The 24,903-nt window shown below is 40.6% G+C and overlaps 1 protein-coding gene across 1 annotated transcript; it reads right to left on the bottom strand.

The window, feature by feature from the left end:
• Nucleotides 1-14,784: 14,784 nt before the first annotated feature.
• Nucleotides 14,785-17,023, bottom strand: LOC147610957 (polyphenol oxidase I, chloroplastic-like). The gene is made up of 2 exons (XM_086785120.1): nt 16,018-17,023; nt 14,785-15,895 (listed from the first exon to the last, which is right to left on the bottom strand). Exons 1-2 carry the CDS (start codon nt 16,812-16,814, stop codon nt 15,046-15,048), a joined length of 1,647 nt encoding a protein of 548 aa, XP_086641246.1. The 5' UTR covers nt 16,815-17,023; the 3' UTR covers nt 14,785-15,045.
• Between the last annotated feature and the right edge of the window lie 7,880 nt (nt 17,024-24,903).

The raw sequence follows: 24,903 nt of genomic DNA, 5'->3' as shown, positions 1-24,903 counted from the left end.
GCCACCCCACGCCTTCTTCTTCGACGGTTCGCAGCCACCTTAGCGCTTCGCCTTCAAAGCCTTAGCATATATATATATATATATATATATATTTATATATATTTATATATATTTATATATATTTATATATATATATGCATATTTTTTTTCTTTGCTGCGCAGCTACCTCTCTATTGTATATTTTAATATATATATATATATAGATATATATATATATATATTAAACCGCCTTCACTGCCATCTCCAACACCGTTTTACAGCCACATGTAATAGATATATATATATATATATCTATTTTTCTTTGCTATGTTTGAGGGAAACACCTCCCCACACAATAACAACACAACAAAACAACAAAAGAAAGGTCGCCTCCAACACTTCCTATCTCCCTTCTCTTTCTCTCTCTCCTCTCATCCTTAAGCGGACTTCTTGCTTGGGAGTCAATGGGGCTTGCATAAGCTATGGGAGAGCTTAGCAACGCACCTCTTTTCTTTTTATTTATTTATACTAATTACATGTTAACGAAAAGCATGAAAGAATGAAATGACAAAAAACAATGAAGGTAAGCATAATGAACGGTACTTGAAAAAGCATAAAAGCAATGAAACATAAAAAAAACAATGCGGGAGAAACCTCAACCGCTCAATGGTTAACCTTATCCACTCACACCGGGATCACACACCCAAACTTAACCTAATCACTCAATGGTTTTGCAACCAAAAGAGGAAATAGTGGTGGTTTCCACACACTCTCAACCGGATTTGAGTCTTCTCCCCGGCAGCGGCGCCAATGGAGAGACGGAAAACTCTCTCACTTGTAGCAAGAGTAGTATGATCCACACTTAGCTCAATCCAATGGGATTTGCATCCCTTTCGGAGCTAGGGATTCAACCCGTACCGGTGCACAAAAGCTTATCCATTTGATGGAGAGAATGCTAAGAAAACTACTACTATTGACATAGACTCAACACACACTCAAGCTCAATCTTGCTATTGCTCACTCAACTCCACATTCCACTCATCCATACATCCAAACAAGAAGAAAGCCTAGCTATTGCATACACAAGCTCAAAGCATCCTTCATTCTCAAACTCTTACTCCCTAGCATGCACACAAACCTTGAAGCTATCAACAAAGAAACATGCATACTAGAGAATAGACTTGAGAAGAGAGACAAACATCACTCATTGCATTGAATTAACAAAAGAATAGAACTTACAACAATGTAGATGGGGAGTGAGAAGAGCTTGCACCTCTATGGAAGAAGAGGGAGAGCTAGTCTCAAGAGAGCTCAAACATGAGTTTGCCCAATGTGTCCATGCTCTCAAATGAGCCACCTTTTATATAAAAATTCTAGAACTCCCAAAAGTTCCCATGTGGGATTATTGTGAAGCCCTCTCCCACATACATCTACAAAGTGGAACTCTTTACAAGAGCCCTAAGTATCTTTTTTTGTTGCATCCTCGGCATCCTTGTATTGATCTTCATTTGCATGCAACAGCTTAATGCATGTATAGAGCTTAATCTATGCATTATGAATGCATGCATAGAGCTTAATCTATGCATTAAGCTATACGAATAGAGCTTAATGCATAGATTAAGCTCTATGATTAGAGCTCTATGCATAGAGGACCTACAAAACAAAACCCCTCTTTTTGGTAGATAAAAATAGAGGAAAGAGAGAATAAAAAGATAGGAAAGAGAGGAAAGCACTTACCTCTTTTTGGTGATGTTGAAAGAGAAGATTAGAAGACCTACAAAACCAACAAAAGGGTGAGGAAAGGATCAGTAATGCATACATACAAAAGCCCTAAGAACCTAATGCATACATACAAAATTGAAAAGAGAGGAAAGAGAGAAAAAACTTTACCTCTTTTTGCTGAAGTTGAAAGAGAGGATTAGAAGATGTACAAAACAAAACAAAAAGTTGAGAAAAGAATTAGTAATACAAAACCCTAAAAGTGTGAATAGCATGGATACACAAGGAGGTTTATCCTTCAACACACACACACCAATTTAACAACCAAGAGGAGAGGAGAGGAGAGGGGAGGGGAGGGGAGGGGAGGGGAGGGAGGGCAAAGAAGGAGGTGGAGAAGAGCTTGGGAGAGAGAAAGATCCTACAAAACAAATGAGAAAGCAAAAAAACAAGAAAATTACTCATAATTACACAGAGACATTTTATATCACATGTACATGTAACCAAGAGGAGATAGGAGTGAGGGAAAAGGAGGCATACTTGGTGAGAAATCAAGCAAAACACACACGCACGGAAAAAAAAACTTAAAAAAGAGAGGTTCTGTTTTACTGTAAAAACTTGTGCCGTCGATATATATGTCAAAATAAGTGTGAAAAAAAGCATCAAAATAAGAGAAAAAAAGCATCGAAATAAGCGTGGAAATAAGCGAGGAAATAAATGTCGAAAAAATAAAAACTCCCATGCTCTTTTTGATGTATATTTCGATGGCTTTTTCGATGCTTATTTTGACGGTCACTACTTTTCATTCAAATTCAAAATCTTTCCAGATCTTGCATGCCCCTGACATTTCAAATTGTCTTGCGCGTGACTAGGTGTGGAAACTAAGCATAAAAAACAATGATTCTCTTGAAGTGAAATATGCCACTTCTCTCAAACCTGCAAAAATGTGAAAACGTGGACAAGTGACTTGGGGTGGCTCAGTTAGAAATCTCTAAAGTCAAAATAAACGTCGCAAAAATCGCAAATTTTTTTTTGCAAAAAGTATTTAAAAACACTTTTGTTGGTTTTCTTCATGTATTTCGATCCCCACTACTGTCACTTCAACATGCAATTTCTCATTCAAAATTTGAAACTTTTTGACGGCCCGACACCTTTCCATTTAAAATTACAATGTACTGACTAGGCCATGCATGAAATATAAAAGAGGCTCCACCTTGCCCTCATTTAAACCCAGATTTGCATACGTATTCAACATACATGGAACCCATCTTGAGTGTTATGAACATTTCAATTTTTGTCAATTTAGAGGAGCAAATGTTGTACCTGTGCAGTTGCAAGTACCAAGTTTCCATTGCATCTTTAATGACTTGGCACCCTGAGTTTCAAGAGAGATTTCTAGGGAGGCCTCCTTGTGTGCTAAAGCCAAGTGATTGGAGAAGAACATGGGATGTGGATCCAAGTTTTTTACCTCCACAAACGAAGTGGCTATCCACCTTCCATCTACTCCCATATTGGAGTTATCTTCTAGTAAATAATCTTCTTGAACCAATGCACATATTCAAGAACATAGCAAATATGCTTTGGAAAACCATCACAGGTACTAAAGAGATCAAGGCACAAAGTGATGTTGATCTACAAGAGGTGGATCGCATGCAACACTTATGGGAGAACAGACAGACTTGATGGGAAGGTGATTCTCCCTAGATCACCTAGGGTCTTGCCCAAAGAAGAGAAACGACATGTTAACAATTACATCAATGAGTTTAGTACTCCCACTAGTTGCATGGATTTCTTGAAGGGAGCATTCACAAAGGATGAAGACATGACTGGCATAGCATCTTACAATTTGTGCTACCAATAGCCATTAAGGATTGCCTCACTAAGGATAGAAAATCGACAATATAAAAGATTGGTGTAGTGGTATAGTGGATATCAAAGAAGGATATTAGAAGAAATATATTGGAACCATCTCCTTTAAACTCCATTGAAGTAGTTACAATGGCAAATAAATTCTTTCCAACAAGTTTTTCTACCATATTTCAATTGCACCTACTGGTTCATGTAGTTGGATGACGTTGCTATAGCAGGTGTTGTCCATAGAAGCTGATGGATGTTTTTCCTTATGAAATTTATGAAGACACTAAAAGGTTTTGCTCGTCAAAGTGATCATCTTGAGGGTAGTATGAAAATGGGATGGCTTGTTCAATAATCTCTTGTATACATGATAGAATTTCTTAGTATGCTGAACCAGATATGTCATGACTATGGACACAAGAAGAGGATGATCGACTCATTGGGGAGAGCCTTAAAGACAAGGCCTTTGAAGAACAATGGATATGCCATTGTGAAACAAGATCAAAATCTTTTGCATATTGAATTCACATGCTATGGAGAAATGCATCGAGAAGTATCACCTAGAAAAGTACAAAAGAGACGCAGATCATTTAAATTTTAGAAAGAGTTGGCAAGCAAAACATAGTTGCAAGGTTATAAGCGAGACGAGGAGGAGTAGCTTGCATATGGTTGTTATTACCATGGAAGTAATTTTTTATATGTACACAAGAAACTATAAGACATAACCTTGTATAATTTTTCCTTTTTAATATAATTTCATGATCTTCTTTTACTTGTAGTATCGTAAATTTTAAGCACTTTCGTCATGCGATTGTCACTTTTGAGTGAAGTGAATAGATAAGAAGAGAACAACATTTGATTGCAGTGTCACCAATTTCATGTAAGAAGGTCGTTCAACTCAAAGTGACCTAAATAGTCAAGTTCGCATGCTTGATTACTGCGGAACAATATAATACATTAGCAAGGTTGGGTTTAGAAAGCTTTATATGTTCATTTTTTATGTGAATTTGTTCAAGGTGCTGACTCAAGGACTAGAAGAAACCATGCACAGAGATAAGAGTGGATTTGTTCAAGTAGACTCCACAAAAATATGGACACACCAGAGGGACAAATTTGTGCTACCAGAGCATTGTAATAAGGTCATCTTCAAGGTAGAGTTGAGAGATCATAGGTGGTTGTTTATAATCTAAATGGATCCACCCACCATTGATGAAGATGCAAATGGAGAGGTCTTTCTAGAAATAGATTTTTTTGGAGCCATGGATTTAGCTGAGGATGAGAGAGTCAATATGGGCTATAACATCATATTTCTTTTGTATTTGACAAGCAATATACGTTTTTATTTCAATTTTCTTATTTGACAGTCTTTTATCATAATTTGTTATAAATATTTCTATATATATCTTTGTATTTGGGACCATCAATGTAAGCTTAAATGGCATACAAATATTGTCATATTAATTTCTTATAAATACTGCTACATATATCTTTGTATTTGTTTGAAAAGTAACTAGAACCTGGGTTGAATAGAACTATGAGAACTAAAAACACTTGAACATTCTTCAAAAATCACACCAAAGAAAAAAAAAATTGGATGCTTTTATTGACTTGAATATAGACATTATCTTTGGCATAATCTCGACACTTCTTTCGACATGTATATAGAAGGCTATTTTGACGATTGTTTCGATGGTTATTTTAATAACACGAGTACCATTGACACTGAACATCGAAGGCTAATTAATGTACACTTTGTTTTGCAAGATATTTTGAAAATAGGCATAAGTTACACGGTGGCATATAAAGAGATACTTTTATGAGACATTGTTTATATGGCACAACTATTATCTATACGACACAAGACATTGTTAAGCCATTGGGAGTTTAACATAGCATATTAGGGAGTTTGGGAAAATCCCATTACTTTGGTAATTATCTTTTCAATTTACTTCTTGCTGTATCAAGCCTTATGGAAGCTTGTTGTATGGGTTGATATAGTAGGTATGCCTCTTTGGCCAAGGCCTACAATGAAAGATTCAGCGAGTGCTTTAAAACCAATATTATTTCTGCTAAGGGATGATGATAATAGTCAGCATTCAAATAAGGTTTGGATTTCTTGGAACACTTTGGCAGAAAAACCAAAAACATTGGAAATGGATCTAACGGAAGTAGGAAAAATCGAGTTGAAGTTAAAATTTGGGTGTCTTTCACGAGCTTGCATCAAATGTGGAGACTTTGGGCACATAGCTAGAAATTGTGAATCGAAAATCAAAATGGAGATAGATGGAGTAGAAAGTAAGGAAGGAAGAGGGTTTAGAAAAGGGGAACAAAGTTAGAAATTCTAATAGATAGGCTGATAAGGAGGACAAGGGAAAGGGGAGGATGACTATGGAAGAAAGGGATCCTGAAGAGAAAGGTGCACAAGGGTGAGAGATAAATCTAAGGGGGGAAATAATCTCAGACAAGTCAAAGGAGAGGCTAGGAAGAAATTATCCAAGATGGGAGAAAAAGGGGTGGGGGGAACCTTTGGAAGGGCGGAGTCTACCTATTTACTCCAATCCTTTCAATCCTCTAGGGGGGAGGATATAGTGAAACCTCATACATGTGAAGGTTTAATTGGCAAGTGCTTAGGGATGAGGATATGTTCTAACACTACAAGGAAAAGCGACCATAGGCGCGTTTTCAGATGCATTTTGACAACGTGCTTTAAAATGTTATGGGCGCGTTTATAATCGCATCTAAAATCACGTCTATGTGCGCGTCTATTTTGGCATCTATATACGCATGTATATGCGTGTCTATAATGATATAAATGCGTATATAGCCACGTATATAGATGCGTATATAGATGCTTGTATAGATGCCTCTATAACCTCTATTATAAACGTGCTTATAGATGCTTGTATAGATGCCTTTATAACCTCTATTATATAGATGCTTGTATAGATGCCTTTATAACCTCTATTAAATAGATGCTTGTATAGATGCCTTTATAACCTCTATTATAAACGTGCTTATAGATGCACATATAGACACACTTCCAGACTCATAAATTGATGCGCTTATAGATGCGCTCTGGAATTTCAAAAAAAAATCCAGAGAGCTGCCTGTGGGTGGCAGATGGCAAATGTACGGCTGCATTTTCTACACATGTGACTGCATTTTATGCATAGGCAGCTCTCTAGTTTAAGGTTTTTCTTACTTGTACATAGACGAATCAAGATCAGCAAAGATATGAACATAAAAACTTAAATTAAAGATAGATATGCACAAAAAGATTTGTGAACACACTTCGAATATTGATTAAAGAAAATGAGAAATAACATTTTATATTGAAAACTTTCTCCATACATGATCGTAGCCACCATAAGGCTTGAATAAAAACATAGATACATAAAGAAGATGAAAAATTTCATCTTATATCCAAGAAATTATCCATACATGATGGTAGCCACATGAGGCTTGAAAAAGAAACATAGTTACATAAACCAAAACTATATATGAAGAAAAACTAAAAGGAAAACTACTCGGAGGAGTCATCACTCTCCGAGTCATCTTGTACTCCTTCTTGTCCACCTTGTGCCTACACAAAGTGAAGATAGATATAAATAAAAATAGAAAGTATTATGAAGGTCAAAACATGTTTTGTAAAAAGAAATAAAAAGTATTACCTGCATTGGTGTTCTCCTTGCTCAATTGTATTGCTCGTCGGAGATGATCCCTTCATCGTGAAGGTAATCCCATGTGTCTCCTCTACTGTGGCGACGATGGTAGTCAGTCTCTGTTGGGGTAGGATCTCTACCCACAATGTCACGCTACATCACAAGACAAGCATTATAACACAACTCAAATAGAGATAATACAAAAGAAAAGACATGAAGTTGCACTATACATACAAACTCGGCCTCCCATGATGCACGACCTCTAGATCCAAAGTGCGACGATCCATATCGCTCCATTTGTATTCTCCGCGCTTCTCTTTGTTATTGGTTCACTACTCCTTCTAGGACCTCCTTCTTGGCTTTCTTCCAACTGGACCTTATGAGTAATAGATGGCTTGCCGTGTCCATTTTGACTGGCATCTATTCGGGCTTTCTTCTTCTTTGCATGTCTCTTTACTAGAAACCTCATATTCTTAAGTATGTCTTTTATTTTGTGTTGCGCCCATCTACTGTTAAAGCTTTGGTTGTGAGGATTAGGATACTTCTTATGGACAGCTTTAATGCAATCATCCACTAGGCTCTTCCTTGCTGCTTAAAATGTATAAAGCAGTCTTTATAGTGTGCAAAAACTACTTGGCGCAAGTAGTTTACCACCTCCTTCCCACGAGAGTCATCAACTATGTCGCCCACATCTGTGATATCATAATATGATATATCACCATGATGTGGTGGTTACTCTGAAGAACTATCCCCACTCCCAAAGCACTGCCCTAGGCATCCTCTATCTCCTCTACCTCCACTCTTAGTGCCAGTGCGGTGTGAGGTACGACCGCCACTATCTCCATGACTACCCTCCCTATGACGACGGCTGCCACTCTCATGAGAGCCATGATGATTGTGAGGTGTCACATCTCTTGAAGGTGCACGTGTAGGAGATTCTGTAGCACTAACTAGGGCTGACAGATAAGGGGTGAATGTAAAGGCAGGTGAAGTGCCTAGCAAGTGTAAAGTTCCTGGCAAGAGACTCTGTTGGGATGTGGGTAGCAGACCTGATGGTAAAGGGGTGCCTGTTGCATAGGCTGCCAATTTCTCGAGGATGGGAGTATAGCCAAATATGCCCTCTACCTAGTAAATCATCGTTGAGACTCGATGAGAGCCTCAACTTGTGGGTCTGTGGGACAAGAGGACGAGGACCCATGCCACATCTATACAAAGAAAATATTAAAAAAATATTATAAAATAAAGACTTCCCGGCTCTTTAAGTCAATTGACCCTGGGAATCATCTCATTAAGAAAGCATGTAAGCCATTATGCAAGCCAGGAATCGTCTCATTCCCGGTACTATGCATTATGCAAGCCTTATGCAAGCTGTTACGCTAGCCTTGCATAAACCATTATGCATTAGGCCTTATGCATAAAGCTTATGCCTACGGCCTTAAGCATGAGGCCTTATGCATAAAGCTTTTTAAGGCCTTAAGCATGAGGCCTTATGCATAAAGCACTATGCATAAAGCTTATGCATGAGGCTTATGCATAAGGCACTATGCATAAGGCCTTATGCACAGTTTTATGCATGAGGTCTTATGCATAAAGCACTATGCATAAGGCCTTAAGCATGAGGACTTATGCATAAAGCTTTATGCATGAGGCCTTATGCATAAAGATTTATACATAAGAGTATGCATGAGGCCTTATGCATCAAGTTATGTATGAGGCCTTATGCATAAAGCTTTTATATGAGGCCTTAAAGCTTAACATGAGGCTTATGCATAAAGCATAAGGCATAAAGCTTCAACATAAAGCCTTCAACATAAAGCATAAAGCTTACGCATGAGTATTATGCATAAAGCTCATAGGTAAACCTACAAAACAAATCCCGAGCACCCAAGGGTGCAATAACAATAGAGGAAAGAGAGGAAAGATATGAAAGCACTTACCTGTTTTTCGTGATGTTGAAAGAGAGGATTAGAGGACCTACAAAACCAACAAAAGAGTGAGCAAAAGATTAGTACTGTATACATACAAACCAAGGAAATATTAAGAAGACTATTAATGCATACATACAAAAGATTAGTAATCAAATATTAAAAAATATAAGCTTATGCATAAGGCTTAAAGCTTAAAGTATCAGGCTTATGCATAAAGCTTAGCATTAAGGCTTATGCATGGGCTTAAAGCATATGCATAAAACTTAAAGTATAAGACTTATGCATAAGCTTTATGCGTAAAGCTTAAAGCATAAAGCTTGTGCATAGCCTTTATGCATAAAGCTCATGCATAAGGCATAAAGCTTAAGCATAAAGCTTATGCATAAAGCTTAAAGAATAAGGCATAAAGCTTAAAGCATAAGGCTTATGCATAAAGCTTAAGCATAAGGCTTATGCATGGGCTTAAAGCATATGTATAATGCTTAAAGCATGAAGGCTTAAAGCATAAGGCATTAGGCTTATGCATAAAGCATAGAGCTTAAGCATAAGGCCTTATGCATAAAGCATGCATGAGCATTATGCATAAAGCATAACGCTTAAGCATAAGAAACCCTTGCACTAAGGCTAGAAGTTGATTTGAATTTTGCTAATGAAAAATCCAGGCAAAACTATGTGAAGGAAGGCTAGTTAAAAAAATAAATCTGTTGATTCAATGTTGAATATATATATATATATATATATATATAATTTTTATTTATATTTATATTTTTTTCTACCTCTCTATCTCTCCTTCTTCTCCTTTTACCCTCTTCTCTTCTCTATCTCCTTTTCTTCTTTCTTCTTCTCCTTTATTCTCTTAGTTTCTTCTTCTCCTCCCACGGGCTCACCACAAAGCGCCACTTAGCCCCTCAATAATCCCATATAGCATCGAATGTAGAGAAGGAGCCAAGTATAAAGGGGAGAATAGAATGAACTTGCCTTTGTCTCTTAGGAGACACCCATGTTTGTGTGTGGGGAGGTAGAGTCACTAGTCCCAACATTAGGAATTTTTTTTTTGGGCCTTGTAAGGAAGTTTGACCGGAATATTTCCTCCAAAAAGGGGCACCGGATAAACTTTTTGCAAACGAATTCCAAATTTATCGGACCTCACATATTTAGATTCTACTCTTCAAAAGCTATCCATTGATATATAACACGATAGGGTTCGGACAAGGGACAAGATAGATACCTAGAAGATTCTTTTTTGCCTGGGGAAGATTCACGTTACGTGAATCTTCCCCAGGCAAAAAGGAATCTTCTAGGTAGTAACGTGAATCTTCCACAGGCAAAAAGGAATTTTCTAGGTATCTATCTTGTCCCTTTTCCGAAACCTATCGTGTTATATATCAATGGATAGCTTTTGAAGAGTAGAATCTAAATATGTGAGGTCCGACAAACTTTCCTAGGCAAAAAGGAATCTTCTTGGTATCTATCTTGTCCCTTCTCCGAACCCTATCGTGTTATATATCAATGGATAGCTTTTGAAGAGTAGAATCTAAATATGTGAGGTCCGACAAATTTGGAGTTCGTTTGTAAAAAATTTATTCAGTGCCCCTTTTTGGTTGGAATATTCCGGTCAAACTTCCTTACAAGGCCCAAAAATGACCTCAAAAAATTCCTAATGTGTGCACTGCCCGTCTGTCCGCCGCCGCTGGAGTTCGATCTCGTTGCCGCTCATCGCTGCTGCTGTCGATGCTTGTTGTCAGTGTTCTTACCGGTGGTTAGGGTTGTTGTCGGTGCTTCTTGTCAGTGCTGTTGCCAATGGTTGGGCTTGTTGCCGGTGCTTGCAGTCGGCTATACTACAAGCTCCTGTCGATGTCGCCTATGTGCTGGCGGTGCTAGGTGTACTTGCTAATTGTCGTTATTCTTTGCTTTCCGATGGCCGGTGCGCTATCCACTTTAGTAGTGTGCACTGTAGACAATAGATATATGGATGAATTTCTCATACATGTCCAAGATGAACATATATGCATGCATGTAAGCATTTACAAATTCACACATACAAGATGCACGTAAGAGTGAGGGAGCTTTGCATGTCACTAATGCTATATTCTAATAATGTGGTGAAATTCAAATAGAGTGTAAAAAACAATTTGAAGCAACCAGTGAGGCCATCCATGGAGACGCTACATGCTCATGTTTATAACTAGGACATCCACAAGAGAGGATGTAGTCTTAAGACACATAAGAGTGAGGGAGCTTTGCATGCACTAATGCTATAACAATGTTGTGGAATTCAAATAGAGTGTAATGGAGTTGAAGGCCATCCATGGAGATGACGTTTATAAGCGCATCTACCCACAGGAGAAGAGCTAGCCTTGAGGCAAGTTGGGGTGGCATCAAAAGAGGAACACGCCTTGCACCACCAATAAAGTGCATCAAGGGGCACACATCATTCAATGTTTTATTCTTGAATCCATCACCTACATGCTTTTTATGATGCTTTTGGTGATGATTAATGGAAATCACATATACAAGTAGTATGAGTAGTTTCTAAGGTGTAACTAATAACGGGAACTCATTGTGGGAGCTTGAATTTCAAAGTTCCAAAAGAAGAGAGAGAAGCTTTTTAAACGTTTGCGAGAGTCCAAAATGACATCAAACTAAGTACAAATATGAGATCATTAAGTGTCTTGAGCTAGTCACTAGATCCAAACTAAATATAAAGAGAAAAAGTCCCTATTTAATAACTAGTGGATACAGAGGTTGGAATGAGGGTCGTAAAAAAAAAAGAGAAACACTAGAACTAAACTAAATTAAAAAAGAAAATTTCCTACTTTAGAATCAACTAGTGGATACATCGATTGAATAAGGGTGTGGTGTTTCAAGCTTGCAAAAGTATTGAATGAGGGCCCCCACCACTAAACCACAAAAAAATGTTCATTTGCCTGCTGATGTCGGTGCTTGTTGTCGGTGTTCTTACCAGTGGTTGGGGTTGTTGTCACTGTTGTTGCCAGTGGTTGGGCTTGTTGCCGGTGCTTATAGTCGGCTATACTACAAGCTCCTTATCCTTTTGTCGTTGTCGCGTGGCGGTGCTAGGTGTACTTGCTAATTGTCGGTATTCTTTGCTTTCCGGTGGCTGGTGCGCTGTCCACTTTAGTAGTGTGCACTATAGACAATAGATACGCAGCACTTTGACAACTGGTGTCACTCTCGGGTTCCGTGCCGGCGGCTCTCATCTTCACGCAAAGGACAACAGTCTTGACTCATTTGGGTGACCAATACACAACCTTTTTTTTAAATTTCTAACAAGAAAAGTACACTGCACAATTCTTTGTGTTCCTTGGCTTTATGGCTCTGATACCAATATTGGAAGCTCATGGTTGGCTCTCTATTAAAAAATCAACTTGAAAGAAATATACAAGCTTAAAAATAAAAGAAAGCTATGCACTGGACACAAGACTGGGTTAAATCTCCCCCACCATGAGAGTGGCTCATGTCCTCTTCATGGTGTATTTAAATATATTTCATTGTATAAAAAGCAAGAGACAAAAATATGGGTCTCCACATTGGTCTTGCGTAAGCCTAAATATAAAAGTGTAAACATTCTAAGGTTCACTCATTAAATAGATCTAATGTATATCAAAATGTTGCACACTATTGTGCACATAAAATATCACTACCACTATCGAATAAATAATCACCACGCACCATGCGTCAATAGATTTCCGTCAAAGTAAGCCCAATGGATCCATGCACATCCCACACACTAACCTTGCCACCACAGATTTGCATTGACATTAAGCTCAAAATATGTGACAAGTTAGAGGTGATCAGTCTTGCTTGCACATAAAATAAATATCCATCAAATAAATCCATAAATTCCAAATAATGTGAAAAATTCCAACACATTTTGACAATTTCCAAATGTACACATCTAATATATATTTGAGCATTTTAGCTGGAACCTAATGGCAAAATAGTAACCGCCCTTTATTGTATACTAATATTGAAAATAACATTGGTGTCATGGTTGGCCCCTTTTACCTACTCACAATCTATGTACTTTGTGTCTGCCTTCAAACTTGGGTTGTTGCATATCAGTGCTGTGTTGAAGCGGGATTATGTAGTTTGTTTGTGCCTTGATGTTCCCTCAAACTTGTATTGTTGCATATCGGTGTTGTGTTGAAGCTGTGGATTATGTAGTTTGTGTGTGCCTTGGTGTTCCCTCAAACTTGTGTTGGTGCATATCGGAGCTCTGTTAAAGTGATATTGTTTTTGAGGTTGCTATGTTGAAAGTTGATAATTCGTGTTGAGGTGCACATCTCTAAAGAGTTTGTGGTCATTGATGTCAAGATTGGTTTGTGGCCAACTATGTTGTTTAGTTGGCAGTGGTTTTATCTGTACTGTAGCAATGCAATCAAGTGCTTTCACTAAGGAAGGGATGCCAAGATAAGAAACCCACCCTCCTAGGTGACTCATTAGCTTGGAAATTTATCCCTTATGTGCAAGAGAAAAGCTCCCAATATGGAAGGGCGCTAAAGGTACTCCTCATGCAAATTTTGGGTGGAGATGCTTTAGTTATAGTTAGCTCCACATGAGATCCCGAGTACACAACGCCTTTTTGTGCCACTAGATTGTTTGAATTTTGACATAACAATTACATATCGATGAATTTCTAATACATGTCCAAGATGAACATATATGCATGCATGTAAGCATTTACAAATTCACACATACAAGATGCACGTAAGAGTGAGGGAGCTTTGCATGTCACTAATGCTATATTCTAATAATGTGGTGAAATTCAAATAGAGTGTAAAAAACAATTTGAAGCAACCAGTGAGGCCATCCATGGAGACGCTACATGCTCATGTTTATAACTAGGGCATCCACAAGAGAGGATGTAGTCTTAAGGCACGTAAGAGTGAGAGAGCTTTGCATGCACTAATGCTATAACAATGTTGTGGAATTCAAATAGAGTGTAAAGGAGTTGAAGGCCATCCATGGGGATGACGCTTATAAGCGCATCCACAGGAGAGGAGCTAGCCTTGAGGCAAGTTAGGGTGGCATCAAAAGAGGAACACGCCTTGCACCACCAAAAAAGTGCATCAAGGGGCACACATCATTCAACCCCATTGTAATGCAAAATCATATTCATCTTGTGTAAGGGGGTGGTCTACTGCTTCAAGCTATTGACATACAAACAAATGAACATTTTAGAAAGTTGTTATTTCAGATAACCTTCTTTAATTAAAAGATAAGATATAATTTCAGGCTAATATATACTTACAGATATTGTTAGGATATCGACTCCTCCTTCACGTGTAACATCGCGCCTCAAGTTATTTGCCATCTATCCAGAAAAAACATAAATACTTAAAACTCTTATGCATATGGCATAATGCATAAAGCTATCAACATGCATTAGCTTTTTTGAGTAGGATTAGCACTTCACATGTCCTCAGGGCACTGATAGACGGGGGGATTTTTTTGTGAGCTTTTTTTGCCGAGCTTTTCGGAACAATGAACAAGTAGTCCAAGCTTTGCAAAGGACCAAGAACTTACTATGAGCTTTGTAAAGGACCAAGAACGTACTTACATATAAATAACAAGCTTTGAAAGATCAACAATATAAATTTAAATCTTTTAAAGATCTAGTCCATAAAAATATTAATTTACAAAGTCTTTTGATCCACATCATACTTATTGATATAATTACATATATACATATACCTATCTAAATTCATGCACCTCATACATATACACATATTGCGACGCTGATTAGCTTAGAAGCGCAGCATGTAAGCAAAATGTCGGCAGCAAATCTTGAAAAATGATAAAAAAGCTGACGATACTCGTTTTTGATTGACTTTCTGCTGGCCGTGGTGATGACAAGCGCTTGTCCTCATCATCGATCGTGACGGTTACTCGTATTGGATTTGCAAGCCCTTTATTGTGACTTTCTCTAGGCCCTTCACCACGATGGTGATGACCAGCTTGTCGTCATTCTGTATGCCGATGCGCTTGAGGTTATCTCCGATCTCGAATTTCACGTTGGTGAAAAGGTGGTTGTGTTTGCTCGCCGAGGGTATGATGTTGAAGGTGCCCACGTACTCAGCGCTGCTTGTGTCGGTGTTGGCGTTAGCATCCGGCAGGTTGACGAACACCACCAGCTGCATGAAGCTATCCCTGGTCAAATCCACACCCTGGATCACCAGCACTTCCTCTCTATGACGAGGTTTGTTACCGGGCGCCCGCTCCACAAGTGCCGTGAGCTTATCTCCCAGGTCAACGGTGCCGTTTTGAGGCGAAGCTCCGATTTCCGGAACACCGTTGGCGGCAGCGGCAGCTACTGCGCTGCCGTTAGAAACCGGCAGCGGCGAGTAATTCAGCCATTGCTCATCCGTCCTCACCTTTTCGTAACTCACGCCCAGCTTCTGGTTGTCGAGGGCATCTCGGACTTTCACTTTGACTAGATTCGCATTCTCGTCGTAGAAGAGAAACTCCGCGTCCAGGAAGTCAGGATCGGAGTGGTCCTTTCGCCGGGTGCCTGGGATATCGAACCTCCACACATCCCACAGCCTGTCCACGTTGCTGTGGTGAGCAAAGAAGATGGGGTCGCGGGCGGCAGTGGTAAAGGTGCCCATGTCCTCCGACAGCGGCTTGATATTTGGGTCGCCCGTCCAATAGTGGATGGCGTCGTGCACGGTGAACTCGACGCTGCCACTAACTGGAGCGCTGAGTACTGTGGAGCTGGTAAGGTTCATGCCAAGTCTGTGCATAAAGAAACAGGGCGGTTAGATCGGTATTAATCCTATGGTTTTATGAGTCACAACAACATGAGATTATATGATCAGATGATTGAATATTGCGAGGCGCCGCAGTTCATGAAGTACCTGTACGCGCCCCCCATGAAGAGGTCGGGCGTGCTGGGCGTGACCACTGCCTTGTACATGGCGTTGAGGTTCTCATTGACCACCACGGAGTTGTTGGTGCTGTTGTCATTCACGTTGAGCCTGACCAGCGTCGGAGGGAGGTTTTCCTGGTTGCGCTTGGCGTCGTAGAGCGCAGTGCCATTGCGAACGAACATGGCCGGCATCACGTTGCCACCATCTCGCTGGTCGTCCCAGTTCCAGAAGACCAGAGAGAAATCCGGGTCGTTGAGCAGGCTGCCCAGAATGCGCTCGTGGAAGTAGAGGTACCAGCGGTGCCAAGGCAGAAAGAGCCAGGAGAAGTGAATCTGCAAAGGCATGTCACCGGCAGCTCCACCCTGCGTGTAGGCGCCGTTGCAGAAGGCGCAATGGATATTAGCCTGTGCCCCCAAGCTACGAGGATCGTCAGCTGGCAACGCTTTCATGAGTTCGTAGGCCTTGTTGTACTTGGCTATGTACTCCTCGCTGGCTCGGTGGGCGGGCCTGCGGACATGCTTCCTCACGGGAGGGTACGCCTCGAAGGAGAAGTCCACCGCTTTGTGCGATGGCACAGAAAGGCAGCAGTTGAGTTTCACAGTCTGCCGCGGATTGGTCAGCGACGTATCGCTTGCAAGCTGGCACTGGCGTAGGTCTGGCGCCCGAATAGGGGCCGCCTGCCCACGCTTTACAACAACCGTACTCAGCAGCACAGCCTGAAGAAGTAGCAGCAGCGGCAAGAGATGGATTGGGCGCTGATGGGAGAAACGCAGCTGAGATACCATAATTGCGTATTTCTAACTTAGCAAGTAATTGCGTATTTCTAACTTGGAAGCTTAGGGATGAGGATATGTACTATGCATGCAAGTAAGTGATAGCAAGTAGGCTTTTGGGAAGGAAGAGAGCGAGCTTTTGCGGATTCCCAACTGTGTGGAATTATACAACACTGGCTCTGAACTACTCGCAGCTTTATAGTTATATACCTGCAGATATATCTCCACACCTGCAGATGAGATATCTCTACACTTTCGTATCGAGACTGCTTCCCTACACGCGCTCTAAGGTTCCAAAGTCACCTCAGGGCGGTTTCTTAATTCTCTTAATTTCCAAAGTCACCTCAGTGCGGTATCGAGACTGCTTCCTGCACGCGCTCTAAGGTTCCAAAGTCACCTCAGGGCGGTTTCTTACTTCCCACTCCTCCTAATTTGTCTTAACTCTACTCACAAGTCAACGCGCTTAGCGTGAACAGAACTCTTCTCCATTTTGACGATTTCCAATCTAATATTTCCAGCATTTCAGCCGGTGGGCAAAGAAACCTGACGGCAAAAGACTAACGGTCGCCCTTTATTGTCTGACTTTCTGCTTGATTGATGTAGCATATATAGCGCTAGATCACACCTACGCTTTGCCACACTCGTAGAGTCAAAACAAAAATTGTTGAATTTACTAGTGGACAGACCACCTCCAAAATTCAAATTTTATTTCAATCTTCTTCCTTCTCCTAAATTAGTGTCACATGGAAGTTTTGTGAAACTTTTTCTTAAGATAATATAGAGAAGAGAAGTGGGGACTTGCTAACACTTTTTCTATAGGTAAAAGTCACTACAAGGGATCGGGCTCATACCCGCGCTCCTAGCCGCTAAAAATGACTTGTGAAACAAAGTAGCGGGCCCGTGTATCAGCGCATGTATCATCGCGGCCAGAGACATGCGTGTAAAAGCGCGTGTATAGGACTGCGCGCAGATGCGCTTATACACGAGATGCATTTAGACGCGTTGATACAAGCGTCTATACACGCGTTTTGTTAATTTAGATGCGCTTATACACGCATATTTCTCAGGTTTGACGCGTTTTTATACGCATGCTTTACAGATTATCTGCGTATATACACGCGACTTTTAACAGTTCTGACGCGTTTATACACACGAACAGAGAGCAAAAAAAAAATCCAGAGAGTGCTATTTGGTGCCTGAATGCTGTTCCAGCATTCCAGCACCCAATAACACTCTCTGGATTTTTTTTTTTTGGTACATTAGACCATCCATGAAGAATATATCCACGAGGAAGATTAAGACAAGAACGACATGAATGCATACATTGTCAATACACGATTCAAGACAGACATGAATGTAATATTATCGATTCACGATTCAATATTACTATCAAAATTTCACACATATATACAAGAGAGTCCATATCTCGAAGTAGCCCATGGCTTCAGTTTACAAAAAAATATATATAACCACATCCTCAATATGGAATGTGATACTATAAGTCTGAGTACTACTCAGACCCAGATGATGACTCGGTGCTCCCTCCATGCTCAGATGAGCTCACATCGGTCGGAATGTCCGATGAGTAGTGCTCACGTCCACCCTCTGCAGTGGCGGCGGGTGGATCATCAGCAGCTTGTGCCTGTTCAAGTAATATATAGTATATAAGTATATATATATGTAATTCAATAAACCAAAATCATTCGTTTAGAATTTTCAAGTACCTGTCCACCGTATGGTCTCATGGCTATCTCAAACTGCGCGTCCGTAATACGTCCCTCGGCTCTGAAGATGGCCCACATGTCACGTCTGCTATGCCGGCGAGCATACGCAGTATCGTGGGTTGTGGGCTTCCTCCCCGTAACCCGTCGCTGTATCATAATCAACACAATTTGTAAGATTAAAACAATCATAGAATCAATGAATTAAGTAAACAATCAAATAAAGTGGCAAGATACTTACGAACTCTGCCTCCCATGACTCGACGCCACCAGATCCGAAATGCGAAGATCCAATGGTCTCCATCTGGATCCGTTGTGCCTCCACATGCTGCCTGCTCTTCATGCCACCCTCTGCTCGTTTCTTTGCCTCCTTCCACTCGCGTTTGTGCGCAGTGGGTGGCAGGTTTCTCGGCAGGATAGCCACCTGCAGCTACATTTAGCCGGTCATCGTACGAGAGTTTTTTAAGGTGAGATCTTTTATTACTTAAGATCTCCCTTATTCGCGTCCTTCCCCATACATCCGAGAATGTAGCATGTGGGGGATTGGGGTACCGACTATGTACAGCCTCTATCACCTCCCCAACTAATCGGCTATTTTGATCTTTAAATTTAATAAAACAATTTTTATACAAGTTTGATACTACCCCACGCATGTACTCCATTACCTCCCTCCCCCTCGCATCCATCACTATCCCGCCCCTATCCGTCACATCATAGCAGATCACTCTCTCCACCTCTCTCATCTCCTCCTCTTCCGAACTGTCTCCTCTAACTCTTCTCCCTCTATCTCCTCTGTCACCGCGTGCCCTAGTACCTCCCCCACCTCCCCCACCAAAGCACCCGCCGCATCCTCCACTACCACTCTTCCTACTGCTGCTCTGCGGGTGGAGTCACGACTGGGGGATTGTCTACGTGACGGTGGCTGTGAGCCCTGACGTGACGGTGGCTCTGAGGGAGCACGTGATGGTGGCTGTGAGGGTCTGCGTGAGTGTGTCTGGGACGAGGTATGTCTCCTCGGTGGACGTGGAAGAGGAGAAGCTGCATGCCATCTCGTCGGACATGTAGGCATAGACGGCACTGGAGTGCCCTGGATACTCGCGGTAGGGGTATAGACACCAGGCATGGAAGGAGGGGGATGGGCATACATGTACTCTGTAAGCTCAACTGGACCAGGATGGCGCCTAAAATGATTTAGCATCTCCATCAGCCAATTGCTGCACGCAAATGGATCGGATGAAGAACCTGGAATATCCATAAAGAATCTGCAAAAATAATCCTCATGTACATCATGGGCTGTCTCTTGACTTACACAAATATCATCATTCAAGTCACCTATCAGCCTGCAAACCATAGAAACAAGAAACGCAGTCTTGTGTATACACCCGTCCAGAAACGTGTGTATACACCCATTAAAAAACACATGTATACACCCGTCCAGAAATGTGTGTATATTCACGTGAACAGACTGTGCAGACAGGATACACGCGCTTTTATACGCGTTTCTACACGCGACCTGCGTAAAATTTTTTTTGAAAGGGACCGACCTCCGACAATGTGTCCTTATAAAAGGCCCACTGTCGCCCCTATCAAGATTTGTTCACCCAAAATCGTGTGCACAGAAGCAAAAGGACGGAGACAAACCCAAAAAGCAAAGAGAAAATAGCATAAACAAATCTGAGGAAGGAGACAAGGCAAAGGACAAACTGACTCACCTCTGAAAAAGTGAGTCGTCTTTCTTGGTCGGCTTCCTCCCGTGTGTGCTCCTTCTCTTCTCCCTCCTTGCACTTAGGTTTCGTTTCTGTTGGAAGAGACGAAAACGAAAAAGAACAGTATTGTTAGTTCAAAATCTATATTTGGGAAAGGCGGGCTATTTTTAGTTTAAATAGATCGCCGCGTTTATAAACGCGTGTATGCTTGCATGTATGATAATTTAGCTGCATTTATACACGCGATTTGTAGGAATTACCCGCGTTAATACACGCGATTTTTAGGAAATAGACGCGTTAATACATGCAATTTTTAGGAAATAGCCACGTTAATACACGTGATTTTTATACTTTCATTAAAAACATATTATGATTTTGTGTTTTCTGGTTTGTGCATAGGATGTCATCAACCTCCTCAAGCAGTTCTGGGGAAGATGAGACAATGCGTCATCGTAATCGCGATGTGTGGTTGGGACAACGGATCAAATGTATGTGTAATCAATGTCAAGGATGCATTGTATGAGCACGTCGAATTACCTTGAATCACATCTCCATGTATGGAGAATGGAATCAAACAGGTTTAGAGGTGAGTAGATGTAAATTGATGGTATTCAAATGACTCATGGTATCCAAATTAAATTAATAGAGTTGTAATATATAAACCCTAATTGAAGCAGGATGCAGTACCACACCTTAACATAGTGCCCTACACGTGACGAGAGCACGCAAAGCATCGACGAGATGATGCTAGAGCTTCGGGATCTATTGTCAGAGATGAGTGGGAAAGGGATGACAATAGCCCTGCACCCCACGAAGTTGTGGAAAAGGAAGTGCTTGATGATATGGTGCGGAATCTTTTTAAGGATGATCCCAAAGGTACAGACGACGTTGATATGGAACAAGAGCATCTTTACAAGGCTTCATCGACACCGGTTTTTGAAGGGTGCACATTCTTTATTTTACGTGCTTCACTTGAACTACTCAATATACAAACAGTTTATGGATGGAGCAATGCAAGTCTTGATGCATTATTGAAGTAAGCATTCTAACTTACAAATTTGAATTAGTGGTTTAAGGTTTAGGATTTAAGACTAATTATAATTGATGATATTGGATGCAGGCTATTATCAAACATGCTTCCAAAGGGAAATAGACTACCCACCTCAAGAGACATAGCGAGGCGCTATGTGACATCTCTTGGAGGATTGGATTATGATCGCATACATGCATGCGTCAATGATTGCATTCTCTTTCGTGGGATGCATAAGGAGGCTCGACATTGTCCCACTTGTGGTGAAGCAAGGTATAGAACAGATATGAAGAGTTTTGATGTACCTCGTAAAGTCTTGCGACACTTTCCTATAATTTCTCGCATCAAACACATGTTCAAGTGCAAATCCATATAGCAGAGCTCATGTCATGGCATTCCTCACATCGATCGGATGATGGCATGTGGAGAATTCCCGCAGACACTCCTGCTTGGAAGCATATTGAAGATGAGTGGCCCAGCTTTAAAACAGAGCCCAAAAACTTGAGACTTGGCCTAGGTATGGATGGAGTGAATCCATTTGGTTTCAAAGTCACCGCATACAGTGTGTGGCCAGTTGTGTTGGTGAATTACAACCTTCCACCATCAATGGCGATCAAGAAGGGACATCTTATGTTATCCCTTCTAATTCCAGGGAAACATAAAGTCAAGCATATGGATGTTTATCTTGAACCGTTGATTGATGAGTTGGAGGAACTATGGAGAGATGTTGCGGTGGGGTGGACATTAGTAGGCCTCCCTCCTCTCGACACTTCGACTTAAAAGCAGTGTTGATGTGGACAATGCATGACTTTCCAGGATAGAGCGATTGTTCTGGTAAGAATTCTAATTACCTCCCTACTCTAATACTATTGTCTATATATATTAATTATACATATTGACTTTATTATTCTAACTTTTATTTATATTTTAACAGGTTTGAAAACATCGGGTAAACATGCATGTCCTGTTTGTGGCCCTTCGTTAGTACATGAGTATGCTGACGGTTTGTGTAAGACCATATTCGATAATCATCATCGATTTCTCCCATCAGATCATCCTAAATATATTGCTAGTAAGAGTAACATTCCTCCACAAACACTTCGTGCAAAAGATTGGAAGCGTATTTGGGAGTCTATAAATATTCTTCCTCCAGATGGCATGAACAGGTATAGTAATGTTTTTTCAATCTTGTTTTGTGTAGTCTCTAATTGGATTAAAGGTCACATAGAACAATCCCTTGTGTAGGTACTCCATTTTTTTCGGCTACCATATTGGACCCATCTTAAGATCAACCATCTTCTTGATCCCATGCACATCTTCAAGAATGTGGGATCTGGTATTTGGGAACATATTATTGGTAAACGAGACAATGTTAGCGTACGTGAGGACTTGCGGGTCGCAGGACGTATGCGTCAAGCTTGGCCACGAGACGTGGGTGGGCACGTTCATCTTCCACCTGCACCATGGGTTATATCAAAGAAAGAGGAGAAGCAGGTAAAGCAGGCCATCACCACTTTGCGTACTCCCACTAGATGCATGAGATCATTGAAGGGAGCCTTTACAACCACTAAGAAAAGAGGCGTTGAGCAACTATATGGGTTGAAGTCCCACGATTGGCACAAGATGCTTCAAGTAAGTGTTTTCCAAGTCTTGTACGTTGAAATTAAATTTTGTAATGCCATAAACCATACATACATGTGCTCTTATGTGCGCAGTTTATACTACCTACTAGCATCGACCATTGTGCAAATAAGAGTTTGAAAAAATGTATTTATAAGATGGGCGAGCTTGTGAGGTATGTAAAACCCATGTCAGATCACCCTTCATTATACCTTGCAAAATGAACGTGCATGAGGTATAACGTACTATTTATTTATTTTTCAGATATGTTAGTTCCAAAGCAATTGATCCAGCCACGTTGGATGATGCGCGTGTTATGGTAGTGGACATTGGAGGTGGTTTGTTTGGTAGAGGAGACTTTTTCGCGAACCATTCTCACAAGTCAACATCTCATTGTGCATTTAGTGGACGAAATCGCTTTATGTGGTACTGTGCATGCACATTGGATGTTCTTCCTAGAGCGCTTCATGAAGACCTTAAAAGACTTTGTGAGGCAAAGTGCAAGGCCTGAAGGAAGCATGGCCGAGGGTTGGTTGATACAAGAGTCTCTTGTATATATTTCAGAATTTCTTGGTCAGGTGGACAGCTCTTTGCCACGACTATGGAGCAATGAAGAGGACTTGAGGATGACCTCTATTGTGCCTCAAGGAAAAGGACAGAGTAAAGTAATTGACAGAACATTGATTGATGATCTCAATTTCACTTGCATCCTTAATAGTGATGTGATGAGCGGATGGGTTACAAGATATGAGGATGCAAAGACAAAATTGCAAGCAGAAAGAGCTCTCTTTCGGAGACAACATGGCTCTCGTAAGGCGTACCCTAAGCATCTAGCAACACTTCCGAATGATATCCATGTTGATTGGTTGCATGAGGAAATGGAGAGAGCAGAGAGCGACGAGGGGCTGCATATCACGGCGGAAGAATGGGAGTATGCATGAGGATGCATGTTAAAGGTACATAGAACTAATGTTTTGCATTAGTTGTAAGTAATTTGCTTTTAATATTTATTCACATTGCTTACACAAATATTGCTTCTATTTTGGTCCAGTGCACTATGTTCAATGCTATATGGTGTGAAGGCAAGCATTTTCGAACACAAAGAATTGATGAAAAGAGGAATACACAAGATTGCGGTGTCATTAGTAGCTTTGAGGGAGCTAATGGAAAAATGGATGATTATTGTGGCATAATCCAAGACATATTTAGGCTTGACTTTCGTCGCTTCTTTGTGTATGTTTTAGATGTCAAATGGCAAATGAACGTGGTGGAAAAAGGGCCTGATGCAACGATAAAACGCCATGCAAGTGGCTATGTAACTATTGACTCTACAAAGTTTTGGCAAACAAAGAAAGATAGGCTCGTATTGCCACAACAATGTGAGCAGGTATGCATTTTTTTACTAATGTGTTTCATGTACATATATATCTAAGCTCGCATATCCCTTGACTTTTGATATGCTAATTAATTACTGTACTATGTGTATTTGAGTAGGTTATCTATCTACCAATGGTGCATGACATTAAATGGTGGTACGTCATCCCTATTGCACCACGTTCCAAAGTGATGTTTAATACATTCACTAATATGGAGCATATGGAGGATGTAACAAGCCGCAATGAAGATGATGTCGAATATGCCAATGTTGTGATCGATGATCAAGGAATAAGAGATGATCATGATAATGAGGATGAGCGTGCCATTTCTCATGATCATGAGAATGACCCTACCATTGAGGATGATGGTGATGTTGATGAGGATGATCAGGACATCGATACCATTATCAATGGAGTACAGAATATCGATAGTGGAATAAATTTAATCGTAGTCTTACAAATTGATCAAATGGATATTGATGTTGATCGTTTGGCAAGGATGGATCTTATTGAAGATCAGATCGAACCCTAACCAATCTGTCACTGTATCGTTCCAAATTGATGACATTTCTATTGTATGTGTTGTCTTTTAATTATCATCTCATATGCATGATTTATTTTTGAATATATTTCATTGTTGTAAATGCA

This window comes from Cibotium barometz, chromosome 48 (genome assembly GCF_041138505.1).
Source record: "Cibotium barometz isolate CiBa-2024 chromosome 48, ASM4113850v1, whole genome shotgun sequence".
NCBI classification, from domain to species: domain Eukaryota; kingdom Viridiplantae; phylum Streptophyta; class Polypodiopsida; order Cyatheales; family Cibotiaceae; genus Cibotium; species Cibotium barometz.
The sequence above is the reverse complement of the archived record's forward strand: the minus strand, read 5'-3'. Positions and strand labels throughout refer to the sequence as shown.

Coding starts and splice junctions, on each gene's coding strand:
- LOC147610957 (XM_086785120.1), bottom strand. CDS start 16,814: ATGGTATCTCAGCTGCGTTTCTCCCATCAGCGCCCAATCCATCTCTTG. Junction 15,896..16,017: donor TTCATGGGGGGCGCGTACAG/GTACTTCATGAA, acceptor CTTTATGCACAG/ACTTGGCATGAACCTTACCA.